Genomic DNA, 15,471 nt, shown 5'->3' with positions numbered 1-15,471 from the left:
GTCTTGCTGGATGACTGAGGGTGGGCTTGTGTTGTTTTGATGACTGGGCACAAGCTCCTTCAGTAAAGAGCCAACCAGCTTTATTTTCTGACAGAAGTGCCTGTCAAAAACCAACAAGCTACAGTGGATGTTCGCTGTGAAAGCATACGTAGATATACAGTATATACTGTAGGCGTACTCCACAAATATGTGTGAGTTCATCTATTGAGTTTTGGAGGCTAACTGTAGTGAAGTTCCAAATGTTTCGGAGTGGATCTAACCAGATTTGCTGTATGGAAGCCATAAGGTGACCTGGATCCAGATCTTCTTTTACTCTGTTTTCAGTGTGATGATGATCAAAGTTTTTAATGAAGCTTTATATGACTCAAATAAAACTGTTGTTTTGTTATTGCCAAATCAATTCTATACACTTGCATTGAAAAACAGATCCGAGGAACAACAAGAAAACACACGTTTTTCAAGACTGATTTGAAACCATCTGGCAACAACTTAACAACTACTCAAAACACCTTAGACGCTCCATGGCAACACCCTGGCAACCATCCACCTAGGACTGTAATGAAGAAATGGCAAGCACCGCTCACAATGTAACTTAAAACTGTTAGTAAATATGCCGGGGTAAAAACCTAGTTGTTCTAGGTGGTTGCTAGGTGATTTCTTACTGGCTTAAGTAATGCTTTCCATGATCCGGATAACATTACATGCAAATTACATATCTACTTCATTGTCACATTAAAACAGAGCAAAATTCAAATGTGAACAAATCTTTAGGGCTTCCATATGGTTTTTCGATTTTAGCGGAATGAGAATGTTTACGTGTAGAATTCTGATTGTGTGTTATTTTATATTCAGGAGAATGAGGAGGGATAGACAGATTTCTGCCTTCAATGACTCGTTTGATTCTCCTGAGAGGTAAAATGAGTTTGTGTTAGATTTGACTGTGTTTACAAAGCACTAAAACCAGACTTTTCTGTAGTCACAGACGTAGCAGTAGTCATTTTGCTGTTGGTGAGCTTTTAATCATCCTTTCATTTTCTTTTATTTCAATCCATCAATCTTCATGTTCTGTTTAAAGATATTACAATGGGCCCAATCGTGTTTTGAACGGAACCTGTGGGGACTTCAGGTAAGGCTCTCCAGAGACTCCCACAGCTTCTCTGTATTTATTGGTTATCACTCGGCCAGAATAGAAGCATCTTTTGAAGCAAATTAATACTGAATAACACATACTAAGGTACCGAGCACACTAAAGATTTAACAACCTTAACATTGAAGCTGGTTTATTTAGAAGGACATGTCCCAGGATAGAAATTGAACCTTCTACAGATACAGAAAGGTACCGGAATACCAGTAGCTTCAGTGAAGAATCTAGTTTGATTAGGAGTAGTTTTGCTTTACCTGGTTGTTACCTTTAACATCTCTCACCACTAGATCATTTTCTAAATGAATATGTCAGGTCTCATATACTTTTTTTAAATACTCTATATAGCCTATGATGACATTATTCGTGGGATAAGTCGAAGAATGGCATACTATTTCTGATCTGACTTATGAATTGAATTGGATACAATTGTAGTTTTATTTTTAAAGAAGGACCCGACCTATATCTAGCTATTTGTCTTTTGTCTTTGGCAAGTAAACCACCCAGAAGACCACATAGCAGTGCCATAAAAACTTCCCAGCTCCCTGGTATCATAGAGGAACGTTTAAAAAATATCAAAATAGTCTAGAAAATCAGTGCTGCTGTATGTTTTTCTTTCATGCACCCCCATAGAGAGGACCATAACCCAGAGTTCCCAGCTAACCATGAGCACTTTGAAGATGATCTAAGGTAACGTGTTAGATTGTGAGTGGAAACATATGTTGACATAGAAACGTGTCCAGAAGGAGTAGATCATAGCAATAGGGGCTCATATTTGGGTGGTAATCAGTAATATTCCTTACAGCTGATTTCTGGAGCTTAACAAGATAACATTTATCCTTTGCATGTACAGTATGTATTAACGTTTGTTTCCCTCAATTTGGTTTTGTTTGATACATTGGTGACCCAATGAGCAGTCATATTGGATGGGCGTGGATAACTTTTTTTTTACAGTAAGCCGACGTTGTTTCACAGGAACCCCGAAGATGCTTTTACAGAGGATTACAGTGTTTTATGCCCTTACATCCCATAATGCACTGGGGCCGTGCTGAGCATCCATTGTTTGACTAACATTCTGCAGGTACAGCCGCAGCATGGTGGTCAGGCATGACCATTACAGGTCCAGGTCAGCTGATCAGCGGCCCATGATGGATCGTCCGGTCTACACCCGTTCCCGCTCGTCTGAGCGGCCCGACTCCGGCTACATGAGATCCATGCCATCCTTACCGTCAGGGAGATCTGCCCCTCCCTCTCCCGCCTTATCGAGGTGACCCAGACCAATCACAACTAAGCACTGATCCGCTAAACCAAACCATGCCTTCTGCTTCCTGTCACCTGGAATGCCCCTCTCCACTTCCTCTTTCATTTGACCCTGTCGTAACGATGCTGATTTTGATTTCTCTTCATTTCTATGTAGTGGAAAGTAGTGATGACGGTTACTAACGTCTTTTCATTTCGATTATAGACACACCTGTTATATTCTCTTGGGATATAATGGTGTGTACCTGGCATCGTACGGTTTACTTTCTTACTTTTGTTTTTGACTAACATTATTATTATTTGTTTGTAGTTTAACAGTTTCTGCTTTAAGTTGTGGGCTGTTTGAGTGTGTGTGCTTGTTGGCCTTCTCACCTTTCTTGCAGCTTTAGCAGTCAAACGCACCTGTCCCGATGCTGACCACATCGCTCCTTCTGAGAGGCCCACTAAACCTTTTGACTCATGATTTGCCGGGCACATCATAAGTCACAAGGAACATAAATTTGTGCATGACTTTCCACTGATGCAAGAGGCACAGTTGCTCTTGAATGTGCCACAGTTTATTATATAATGATATACCATATACAAATGTGACTTTCAGCTAAAAAGGGGCTTGAAAGATCATTGTGTTTACTGTGGCGTCGAAATGCATTTTATATTTGGTTACGTGACTAAAATGCACTCGACTGTGACATGCAGTATTTTTCCATTTAAATGCATGTTCTAATACTGTGTAGAATTAGACTGGTGATTTCTTTCTGTGCTTTTAAACAATCCAAGGGGGAATCTCACAAAGCGAGAACTGTGTGGGTTATGTTAAACCCCAAAAAGAACAATTTCATTTTGCACCAAAAAGATGAAGTTCATGTTTTTGGACTGTCAAGATTTTGTGAAAAACTTTCACCCAAATCCTCATTACTGTTTTACTTTTGAGTTTTTAAATCAATCAATATTTTGTTAGTCAAATCAATACTGACAATAATATGTTATATTACTTTACCGTTTGAATACATACAGTGTGTAACTATAATACCATGACAGTACGTACGGAATTGAAATCAGCTGCTGAAAACAGCACCTTCTATATATTTTGAGCGGGAAGAGTATGAATACATTTTGGACGTACTGCGTCAGCCATGTTTTATTGTCATGTGACCCGAATGCTTTTTGACATACAGTGTAACGTATTAACAACAACCTGTATGTTGGAACTAATACAAATTTTATATTTCTACTATAGTGGTACAAAAAACTATCATTTTTAAAATAAAGATTTTTGTAATCTGAAATTGTTTTTGAATGGTTTCAATGTGAGATTCAAACTTTTGTAGGTTGTTGTACAAACTTTGCCTACAGAACATAAATTTCACCAAATATTTTTGCTTCTTTTTCTTTTTTACTAACCCCCGAGAAAACTGTGCCAAACACTGACTTATTTTCTATGTCAGTCAACATGACAACATAACATGAACTTTGTTTTATGACACAGATATAATTGTAGTTAGTAGGTTTGTATTTCCTAGTATTTTCGCATCGGCATGACCAGCTGTGGTTTTTATGCAGTTTTATGACTCAACCACCAAACAATCTTCAGATGCAATGCTTTATCATCAATACTGACGCACTGTGTATCCTGCAGGGCAAACCCACGCACCGGATCGGTTCAAACAAGTCCCACCAGCACACCGGTATCAAGTCGGAGAGGTCGGCAGCTACCCCAGGTCCCACTGAAGGGCTCCATTGACAGAAGTAAGTGAATAAACTGGCCTACTCAAATGTTTTTGTGAAAAAGTCCACGATGGTAGATCCTAAGATGTTAAAGTAATAAAGCCCAAAAATACTTGACAAACAAATCACTAACTAACTAGTTGTTTGGGGGAGTAGCTGACCGTCCTGACCCAACCCTGGCAAATGCTGACCTAAAACTACGGTTCAAGTTATAATGTACTTTGGCCAATGGCATTGTGTATAGTGTGACGGTATAGTGTATAAACAACTCCCTTCTGCAAAATTAGATAATGTGACTTACTCTTAAAGTCAGCTTCTTTACATAACACAACACGGCTTGGTTCTTTTGTCACCCTTTTTCCCAGAAGATGGCGAGGGCATGACTGAGCCTTATGAAGGTCTGTAAACACTGGCTTCTGTGTGTGTAGCCTCAGTCTGTTTTATTACAGCTTTATCATCTACTCCAAACCTGTTAGCGCTGGTCTGTGCAGTTAACATGTCACCGGATTTGCTTTTGCCTATTTGTTTAATGCGGTAAAAGGAACCATTCGTTTTTGCTTTGGCAATACCTGTTCAAATATTATTATGAAAGTAAGAGGTGTGTTTTTGCGTCTGTGTGTGTTTGTGTGTGTGCGTCTGGATGATTTACTGAAAGTGCTATAAATGTTTTTTGATATCTTTAAACCTTAATTATATTTTAAATAAAAGCTCAATCTTTGAGTCAAAAGAATTAAGTTAAAAACTAGATTTGCCTAATTTATCAACCAACGCTGCCAACTTCCACAGACTGTGACTGGTAGATTCATTTTGTAGGAAACATGAACCACATGCTCATCATCATTCCAATGCTCATATGATTTTGATGATTCCATGAGCACAGGCATTCAGTTCAGAGTTGATATAGTCTGTTTATTTATTCTTGACTTGTTATTATTGATATATTAAATATATCGCTTGTTTCTAAATGTTGCACTTGTCATTTCACTTTTGAACTTGATTTGTAGAGCTTTACCAGCTTTCTGTTCTGTTTCCTCCGTTCTTCTTTTCACATCTTATGGTGTACTTTTCTTTTTCTGTACTTGCTCTCATTTCTGTATGAATGCGTGAATCAGTGGGAGGGACTTCTCAATCCCCAGCCCCGCCCCCTGCACCTCCTCAGATTTCACAAACAGTGGCTGGTAATGCTGTTTAGACTATCATAGTCCTACAAATTGATCTGATAATAAAGAGAACTTGTTTTTATATAGATAATTAGAAATAAGAATAAGTGATGAGCTTTTTTTCATTGCCTCCAACCCCATCCCTCAAACCATGTTATCTTCTTTTACCATCAAAGCTTACATGGGAATGGAGCCTCCTGTTCCTGGTCCTACCATCGCTCATTCCACTGCTCATGCCCCTGTTCCACCTTCTGCTCATGCTCCTGCCACACCCCCTCATATACACACTCCTCCTGTCACGCATGCCACTCCCCCTCCAGACCCTGCTCCTCCTCCTCCTCCCCCTGGTCCGGCCCCTCCTGCTCTCGCTCCAGCGACAGCCCCACCTTCTGTCCAACAGGCGTCTGCGCCAGGTGTGTCAGTGTATGGAATATATCCAAACACACTGTTTGTATGCGGAGACCAAAGATGTTTGGCTCGTTCGACTTCGAGCGGGGCTGCACAGACCGATCGGCAAGTGACTCTTGGGATACTGTGATGTCACATGCTGATTGGTCCACGTGGCAGCGCATGAAGTCGAACTCTTGGCATACTACTGTTCTGCATACTCTGTAGTATCTGCATACTAGTTTATAGAATAGCACGTGTAACGGTATGCATTTATAAACATTCCACACAGTAGTATGAACTTATTATGTTGAGTGCTTAGTTTGATGAAGTAGATGAAGGTCGAAAGTGTGTACATGTGTTTGTCAGCATAGTTAATCTTCTGTTAAAATAAAGCTGTGTGTTGAAGGAAAATGTTTCCTCCACTCTCTCATTAACTTCATTGTTGGCTGGGTTTGTGTGTGTGTGTGTGCGTGTGTCGTTTTTAACACAAGAACCAGAGGAAAAGCCTGTAGCTCCCCCAGCTGTCAACGGGAGGAAAGGCAAGTGTGTGAATGTTTTAGTGTTTGTTTCGAAGTGATTTACTGCACAAGATCCGGGCACGTTTCAATAAGGAGGTTCAGCCAACACCGGTTTAAAATGTGAACTCTTGAGTTGATTTACACCGATATGCAAAACTGAGTTTTTGGTTTCAGAACAGCTGATTTGAGTTAGTTCCATCAACTCTTACCTTGACTTACCTACGACAAGCCATGATCAATGGAGCTCCGATAGGACGATTCACCATGGCAACGGCACCAAAAAAAGCACTTAAGGGCGATTTACTACAGTGGATTTACTAAAGTGCTGAATATGACTTAAGTTTAATTAATAAATAGATAAATGTACCAATAAACAAATACATTAATCATTAAATGAATGAAACAATAGAACTCAGACATGTTCTCAGTCACCATGAGAGAAACGCTACAGCTTTTCTTTACAGTAATAAAAATGCACAGGGAAATGAGTCAATTCCACTCGGGTCCTAATTTGCTTTCCTGAAATCAAAGTGCATTCCTATGAATGAATGCATCCTCTTCATGTAGTGAATCCTCTATAAAATAAACTATGACATATAAGTCACTGAGATGGTCTCTGTGTGATCTAAATGTGTGATTGTATTAATGAAGGAATGAATGAATGAGGTACACCACTTGCGCCATAAAAGGTGGAGGAGATGGAAAGAAACTCACCAGAGCAAACCTGTTTAGGTTCACAGAGTAAGTTACTATGGCTCCTGACTCTGAGCATAAGTGACCTCTCTTTGTGAAACTGGCTTGAGTTACCCCGCTTTCTCGGGTTTGACATACCTCACATTCTGAAACGGAATATCCGGAGTTTCCCTCATTTCAGGGTTAATATACTCAGAGTTTTCACTAAACCTCCTTTCTGAAACGGTCCCCCGTTGTTTTCGTTTGTTTACAGGAACACTGACCAGCTCGTACTGCTGTTGTGTTTTAAACTGTATTAATAGCTTTGATGACATAATGAGAAACTAATATTTAGGATTATTTTGTGTAAACTGAGTATTTTTATTTACCTCAAGATGGAGCAATGACATTGTTTGGGAAGAGCCAGATTTATGCTGTAACAGCACGTTTTTCAGGAACTGGCTTTTAATTATTTTAATTTTAATATTCATTAGTATGTTACATATTACATCAGTGTCTATTTTGTTTTAATAATAACAGTCTTGGTGTCATTGCACAAAAAAAATCACTAAAATTGATCAAAAGGAAAAGAGGGAACGAAGTTCTTTTATAGACATTTAAAGCTCTGAATTCCCATTAATCTTTCATTTGCATTACGTACAGTATTTACAGTAGGTTACGCAGATTCTCTCAGTTTGCTCTCTGTTGAAGCCTTGGCTTTGTGTGTTTCTATGGTTGAGTTAAGCAGGATCATTTACTGTTTTTCCTTGTGTGTATCTTCAGAAGTGACATGGGGAGACCTGCAGAAGAAAGCCACCGGTATCGTACAACCATCGGCCCTTAGTAGAGTAGATAAACCTTAGTTTGCTTTTAAGGGAATCTAGTCTTTCTGCTGTGTAGCTCTTCCTTTTGCTTTTCTTTTTGGCGTAAGGTGTTGCTTCATGTGTTTCTGAGAATTTCGAAATCTCTAGGAGCTTTCATATATGTATGACTTTGATCATGGTTTTTAGTCTTTGTGAAACTTGACAGATCCTGTTTACTATATGAAAGACTGAATGAAGGTTCACGTTAGAGTTATTCTGAGATTTGTTCTGTGTAGAAGGGCATGTTAAGATGTCGCTTACCGTATGTACTTACAGCATAGAGCAGACTTTTATACATTAACCTGAATGACAACGAGGGATTCAGAGAATACTGTCAAAGCTGCTGATATTGCTACAAATATTGAACCTAAAAGCACACTGTGAATGTAGCCGAGCTGAGTTAAGTGTTACGGTGCTGCATGGGGAAGATGATAGAGATGGTGACCTGCGTTTTAAGGGTGTTCGAGACCCATGTTCTGAATAAACTTTGCTCTGCATGGCCCACGACAGTACATGCAGTGGTTCTGAGCTCCTATTCTATAGAGATCCACGTTGTGTAACTCTCAGTTACGTAATCACATTATCATCTTATTAGAAGACAGCAGAATGTCAGATAAGGGAGGCATTGCTTAATATCTTCTGTCACTTTTCTGGATCTGTTTGTTTCTGTGTGTTTGACTGATGAGTTCCTCAGTCAAAAACTCATCGAAAATCTGTGTTTGTGTGTGCGTGTCATCATTATTAAAATTATTTCATGTGTCTGTTCTCTCATTGTGTTTCATCCACACACCAGCGGTAGAGACAGTATCAGAGAACGAAGATGCAGGTACTGTATACAGACTGACTTATTCATTAAGTTCCTTCAACAGACAACCTTTATTTCTAAGAATGTGTAGCTATCCTTTTATAGGATGCACCTGAAGCAAGGAATTCCATCTCAAAACACTACCATTAAAGAGACACTTAATTGAGTAGACGCGTGTGTGTGTGTGTGTGTGTGTGTGTTTCATCTTGATTTTAGGGTTGCGAATCGTTTGAATTTTAGCAATTTCGATTCTTATGGAAGTAAAACATTTAGATATCAACATGTAGGTCATTTAGCCTGCTTATCGACTTGTTTGCAAAATGTCTGTATATATTTATGAGCACCGTTGTGTGTATTTATACACATGGATCCATGTTTTTTCTGATTTATTACAATTTGTATAACCATAGCCGAACTACATTACGGTTAAACTGTAGTAACTATAATGAAACTATGGTGCATTTGTGGCTCCTGTGCTTTTTAATGCAAGTACTGTAGTCTAACTATGCTTACTATAGTACAAATATTGTTAATTTTTATTGGGCTTTAATTGAGATATCAGCAGATCACGCAAAGAGGGTACTTTTCTGAAAATATGCACACAGCATTTGATAAGAGGAATTTCACAGATTCCTTTTGTTTCCCCTCCGATATCAAATGGGAATTGTTTTTTTCGAGTACCAACCCTACTTAAATTAAATACTATTTTAAGGGTGTTTTACAAGAATCTGATTAAGTGATGTCGTAAACAGGTGATTCACTCATTGCACCAGTGTTGACATGAATCCTGGTATTCAGAAAGTATGTTTTTGTGGCAGTTTGTTATCGTTAATTGTGAGAAATAACTGGAATATCAGTCTTTATATGGTGTCCGGCTTGTGTCGCTTTTGTGTTAATGTATATTTATATTACCAAATTTATATTTACAAAATCAGATTGTGTCTGCTGGGTGTCACTGCATCTGTTCTTTTTTTTTCACAGGTATTTTAAAGGATCCATCAAGGGTATGTTTTCTATTACTACAGTTTGATTCTGTCAACTTTTCTTCACTTTTATATTTATATTTATAAGGTGATGTCCAATCCAGAGTCCCGAGTCCCTTCATTACTGCGCCACCGTCACTCTGTGAATAGCAAATATTTATGAGTAAATGATGGTGAACGTTTATGCATTTAAAGCCATTTGCATTGCAAAATTAAATCATAGAACCCTAACAAGTTTAATAGGATACATCAAAAATGATATGCTTAAAATAACTAAATAATGATCTGAAAGTGCCAGCAGTGTTTCAGGAGGGAAGTGTTCCTTCATAATTAGCATAATTAATTTGATCCTTATGTTCATATAAAGCGTCAAGAACTTGAGTTTATGTAACATTATTGTAAAAATCGTCATTTTGCTTTTTTTCAGCGGGGAATGGACAATCTGTCCATGAGATCATCGGACAGCGATGTAAGCGACGTGTCCGCTATGTCGAGTGCATCTCGGCTTAGCAGCACGAGTTACATGTCTGTCCAGTCAGAAAGAGCGCGGGCCAGCCGCAGGATCAGGTATTCAGACTCATACTGACCTCTGATCTCTAGCAGCTGTGGAGGCCTGATCGGTCATGGACACTCTGGGCACACTAAAGTTCTCACTTGAAGTTGAGTTGAAAACCTCTGAACCTTTATGTGACCAGAGTGTATTTACCACACCACACATGATTTTCAACAGGATATTATTTTTATTTTATTAATATTAATGAAAATTAAGAAAATTCTTTGCATTGGAAATGGAATGCAACACTTTTCATTACTACTAATAAAATGATTAAATATTCTTTATAATTACAGTTGTTAAATAATATACAGTGTTATATACTAGCATTTGATAGGTTGCAGTATTAAGTTACAATACAAAACAATGTATTGGTTTTAAAATGGGCTTTATTTGGTTTATAGAAAATGTAAACTCTTATTTCTTCATTTAGCCTAGATGTTAAGGTTTATCGTATAGGTTAAATGAAGTCTAGACGAATATGACATCATACTGAGTCTTTTTTCCATGTCCCCACATTCATACTGTTGTTTTCATTGGAACTTCTTTTATTTTCACCGTCTGCATGTCAAGTCTCTTCTGTGTCTTTTCTGTCACGCATGCTTCCTTTCTTGATGTCATGGAATGGTTTATGTGTTTGTGTCAGCCGTGCGGAGGCCCTTCAGAGTCAGGGAGAGGAGGGCACTGTGGTGGTGGAGGAGCAGGTGGAGCCAGCGTCGGGAAATGCTCAGGGGGCGGGGCAGGAAGGGGAGGTGGGTGGTGCTACTGAGAACCCAGAAGGGGAAGGAGAAGAGGAGGAACCTGAGAGGTCAGCATCTCGTAGACCTAGCTACCTAGAGACCATTTTGTGTAGATTAGGTTAAATGTAACCAACGCGGCTCCATATGTAACCAGTGCCAGTGCGAGTTACCATGGTCACTTTTGCCTTACAAAAGGTTCTTTGGAGTGGAAAACGGTTAGATGACCCAGACTCATTTGGTCATTATCATTAACCTAAAATATGTGCCATCACTGTGAAGAACCTTTTATAGCAAAATGTTTTCATTAGCGTTGTGTGGCAAAACTTTTGACTGTCAGCATGAAGTGTGTTTACACATATAGTTTTGTTTAGGGGTAAATCTGAAATAGTTCATACAAATCGCAATACATAAACGGAGTTGTTATATTAACCGCAAATTACCAGCATGAGGCGATGTGTGAACGTGAGCATGATGCCGGACACACAACCATTATCGGATGAATTTACTAAATAATCTCTTCTTGTCTAAATGGCCAGATTTGATACAGAACTCGATCAGACTTTGTGGAACAGACTTTATGCTGATAGTGAAAATGAGATGAAGACTTGTTTGCCAGGTTGTTTACGTAATAGTGTAAATCACGTCTCTTGTAAACACATTTCGTGACATAAGCTCTGACGTGCGATGTGCAAATTTGTGATCATGTGTGCACATCAAATATTCCTTATGCGTCTCTGTATCTGATTATGTCTTTGTTAGTGCTAGATGAAACCTTTCTCCACCCCCTTCCTGCCCCATAGATCGTCATACTCTCCCCCAAGAAAATGGTCTCTTACATAATTCATGTCATCTTCACAGCCATCAGCAGTGACACATAAACAGCTGCTGTCTCTATTTAGGTTTAAACAAGATAAATAAGCTTGCAGGGTTCTCGGGTTTACATTTCTTTCCAACACTCGTTGTGGAGTCTAAATGACAAAATATGCATTTGTTGTGATTTGTATATTTTACCAATTAGCAACAAATGCATCTGCTGTCTGAGTTTTTATACCTGCTGATGTCAAAAGTCATTTTAAAGCCAGAAAAAATCTCATTGCTGACATACTGTGTGATGTTTATTAGTGTCAGGTTAAGGAGGAGGAATCTAATTCACAGGATGACATGCGGATGTCATTACCGAGTCATTTTCTGTTTTGTGCTTTACAGACACAATCACATACCTTCCAACCCAAACATCACAGGAAGTGAAAATGTTTCAGATAGATGATTTAACTTCATCCTTTTCCACAGAAACATGTCGCTGCATTATCAGACAACAAAACAAAGTAGCTCATGAAAGAATCAATACCGATAAGCCAATTTATAGCCCTTAAAACAAAATTATTTCATTTATTCAACATTCAGAGCAAAGATAAGGGTTGATGGTGTAGTTGCTATAGGAACAGTAGATTTATCTACTTTATTTAACTGTAGAAATGAACTGGAATGTACTCATATTCTCATCTGATGGTATTGTCATATACAGCTTCCCTTACTTATGTTATCAGAACAATGAACTCCAGTTTTATGACTCACCGTCTCATTATTTTCTGCTGGTTATGTAACCTAAATAGGTCACTTCGTATATAAGCTTCCGTCAAAATGTCTAATAGTATAAAATGTTTTTGGCCTATACGCTTGAGGCAGCAGGATGTAAAAGCCATTTTAAGAATAAACATTTATTCTTAAATTAATGCTCGCTGTCCTAGGGTTTTGATTATTTATTAATAAATCCAGGTGTTAAATCCATTAATAAATGGCAGGTGAGCTCGGCAACCCAGAAAAAAATGTTAGTGTTCAGAATTGATTTATGTTTCAACTTTAAAATTCAAAACAGAAAATAAGTTTTTGACTTTGCTCTTGTAAGCATATAGTTTTTCATTGACAATAAGGCCTTTGGACCAACCGTGTTGTCCAACCTTTTCAAATGTCTTATGCTAGTGGCTACTGGTCACTGTTGATGTTGCTGTATTTCCATCCTTGTACCTGTTGATGTTGTAACACTGTTTACCTTTGAGCTTGAATCCTGTAGCTGAAGCCTGTCCCTTCCTCTCTCTGCTGTCCTCCTCTCTCTGTCCTTAACCCCTATTTTGTCTTCAACTTTCACGTGACACGCTGACATTGAGTTTACATCTAAAATAAAACACAGGGCTCAAACGGCCACACCAGGCTCCAACATCACAAAGAGTTCCAGCGTCGGCGGAGACATGTGTTCACTGGGTAGAAATGATGATGAGGATGATGACAAGAAGAGACGTTCAAGTTTTGGGGCGAAGATGGCTGCCATGGTGGGACTGGGGAAAAAGAGCCAAAGCACATCCCAGCTGGACCCAGAGGGTGAGTGGATTGTGATTTTTGGGTGCGACTTATATAAAAATTATGCTTGTTTGTATAATTCTTTGCCATTTTAGAAGTATGGTTGGTTTCTAAATTATAAAAAACCTCCGTTGTATCATAGTTGGGGAAGGTTATGGTGCCTGTAGGGCTCTGGGACAACAAGTACAAGGCAGTCTTCCATAGAAACCTGTGAATAAACATTTAGCAGCAAATACAATAAGTACTCTGAATACATCACAACAGACTAATCCTTAGGGAAAAAGTTAAGTTCTATACTTTCTTTGGGGAACAGCACTTCAGGTTCAAGACAGTTGAGCACAGTGTTACATTATATTAGATTTTTTTTCATTTGGCAGACGCATTTATCCAAAGCGACTTACAAGTAGGAGAGTATATAAACATTTTGTCAACACGCTAAACAGTACCGTTAGTTTACAAGGCCATGCTACTAGGAGGATTAACAGCGAGTTCAGTCGATCTGAATGTTGAACCTTTTACAGTGTTATGCAAAAGGTTGGCTAAAGCACACGGCTCAGCATATCAAATCAATCATTCATAAAACTGAGCCTGAATAGATTTGAATTCATTCATTATACATCCCTTTAAAATACAGTTTCCTTTCTGTCGATCTCTCAACGTTGTGTCGAGACTGACAGAATGGGGTTTGACTTGAGAACCTATCATCTCCGAGTCTACTTTGAAAAGGCCAATGAACTTGGCGAATGGGACGGCACACCAGACTCCGCCCCGTACATACGGGTATAAAAGGGAAGATGGCGTGCCCATTCATTCACCTTTTTGTACTTCGGAACCTGCAAGGTTTATGCTGAGCAATTAGAAGAGCAGCGGAACTCGTCATGGCGTTTGCGATTCCCCTGGGCGTTTCAGTAGCTGGTCGGAGGTGTCTAAAAGAGCATATTTCTAAAAGAGCAACTTCATTGCCGCTGTAGTCTTGGGTGCGACAGCACCAACCTCGAGACAGAAATATGCTCTTCCCTTCGGTAGATTAGGTCTCCGTAGCGCCCCCCGCAGGCGAGGTGGTAGCGCTTCCCAGTGTTCCTTATGGTGTCGGGCGGCCTACTCGCCTCTAGAGTAGCAAAGCCACCGCCTGTATGGACGGTAGTAAGAACCTCTCATCGTGGTCACATAAATTGATGTCTTTTTACACCACTGGATGGTTACGATTTGCGAGGACACTCATTCGTGACTCGCCTAGGCTGCTTAGTGTCGGCACAAAGGGATGCGGCACCGTGGCGTTTTCGACAGGAACCCCATTCTCTCGACACAACGTCAAGAGACCGACAGAAAGGGAACGTCTCAGTTACGTATGTAACCTCAGTTCCCTGACGGAGGGAACGAGACATTGTGTCCATCATGCCATGAGCGCTGAACCGGCCCGCTGCAGCGAACGAGAGCGCCTCTCAAGTTCCTCAGCCCCAAAAGGTGAATGAATAGGCACGCCATCTTCCTTTTATACACGTATGTATGCAGAGTCTGGCGGGCCGTCCCATTCGCCAAGTTCATTGGCCTTTTCAAAGTAGAATCGGAGATTCAAGTCAAACCCCATTTTCGTCAGTTTCGACACAGCGTCTCGTTCCCTCCATGAGGGAACCGAGGTTACATACGTAATATGCAAGGACTAAATATTATTATATAATATTGCATGGACATCCTTTTACAGAACAAATACCTTTAAATATAATATTTGGACATTGACATTAGAATGTAAATAATAACTGGTGTAAGTATTAAAAATAAAAAGACACTTCCAGTCCTCAATTATAATTGGTTGATTTACATTACAAGCCATTCTGATGAAGTTTAGGGCAGGCGGAGCCCTTGATATGTGAACTCTGGGGAGGGCGACACGATTGTATGTCATAATATGGCCGTTTAAAATACACTTGCCCAATTGAGCAATGAAAAACAATGTCTCTTTGTCTGGAATGACTTTTCCGTTCATGAATAGTCCTTCAAAGGAACAAAAAAGTGTTTTTAAAAGGTGTATTTATACATGTGACATGACATATTTAACTTAACTGTTTGTAAGACTTCTCTTGTGCTCGGAATGTGGCTTTTTTTTAATCGGTTGAGTTGCTGTTTTCGTTACCTCCGTATTTAAAGAGTAGAGCGTCTTGTTCAAGCGCTCCTTTGTTTTCAACAGAACAACAATGCGTTTGACGCCCAGTGGTATTTTCGTACGGTACGACCGACACCCTGTCAACGTGTGGCAAGGGAGAACGGTACAGGTTAACGCTCAAACACCAATCTACTTGGCCACCTGG

At 39.4% G+C, this 15,471-nt stretch overlaps 1 protein-coding gene across 3 annotated transcripts in view; it reads left to right on the top strand.

Annotated features, from left to right (window-relative positions):
• The window catches only part of rims2b (regulating synaptic membrane exocytosis 2b), a 93,887-nt gene that overhangs the window by 59,192 nt on the left and 19,224 nt on the right, over window positions 1-15,471 (top strand). For 2 of the 3 annotated variants that reach the window (XM_079484155.1, XM_079484154.1), the window contains exons 18-32: window positions 853-912; window positions 1,076-1,126; window positions 1,289-1,336; window positions 1,775-1,831; window positions 4,038-4,147; window positions 4,495-4,524; window positions 5,239-5,304; window positions 5,463-5,699; window positions 6,168-6,215; window positions 7,650-7,685; window positions 8,523-8,555; window positions 9,516-9,538; window positions 9,945-10,084; window positions 10,717-10,878; window positions 12,999-13,186. In XM_079484155.1, coding sequence (XP_079340281.1) covers window positions 853-912; window positions 1,076-1,126; window positions 1,289-1,336; window positions 1,775-1,831; window positions 4,038-4,147; window positions 4,495-4,524; window positions 5,239-5,304; window positions 5,463-5,699; window positions 6,168-6,215; window positions 7,650-7,685; window positions 8,523-8,555; window positions 9,516-9,538; window positions 9,945-10,084; window positions 10,717-10,878; window positions 12,999-13,186 — 1,289 coding nt within the window. Of the gene's footprint in view, window positions 1-852; window positions 913-1,075; window positions 1,127-1,288; window positions 1,337-1,774; window positions 1,832-4,037; window positions 4,148-4,491; window positions 4,525-5,238; window positions 5,305-5,462; window positions 5,700-6,167; window positions 6,216-7,649; window positions 7,686-8,522; window positions 8,556-9,515; window positions 9,539-9,944; window positions 10,085-10,716; window positions 10,879-12,998; window positions 13,187-15,471 lie in introns of all 3 variants that reach the window. The other variant, XM_079484153.1, reaches the window with a different exon arrangement.

Source organism: Barbatula barbatula (assembly GCF_947034865.1).
Source record: "Barbatula barbatula genome assembly, chromosome: 21".
Classification (NCBI taxonomy): Eukaryota; Metazoa; Chordata; class Actinopteri; order Cypriniformes; family Nemacheilidae; genus Barbatula; species Barbatula barbatula.
The sequence above is the reverse complement of the archived record's forward strand: the minus strand, read 5'-3'. Positions and strand labels throughout refer to the sequence as shown.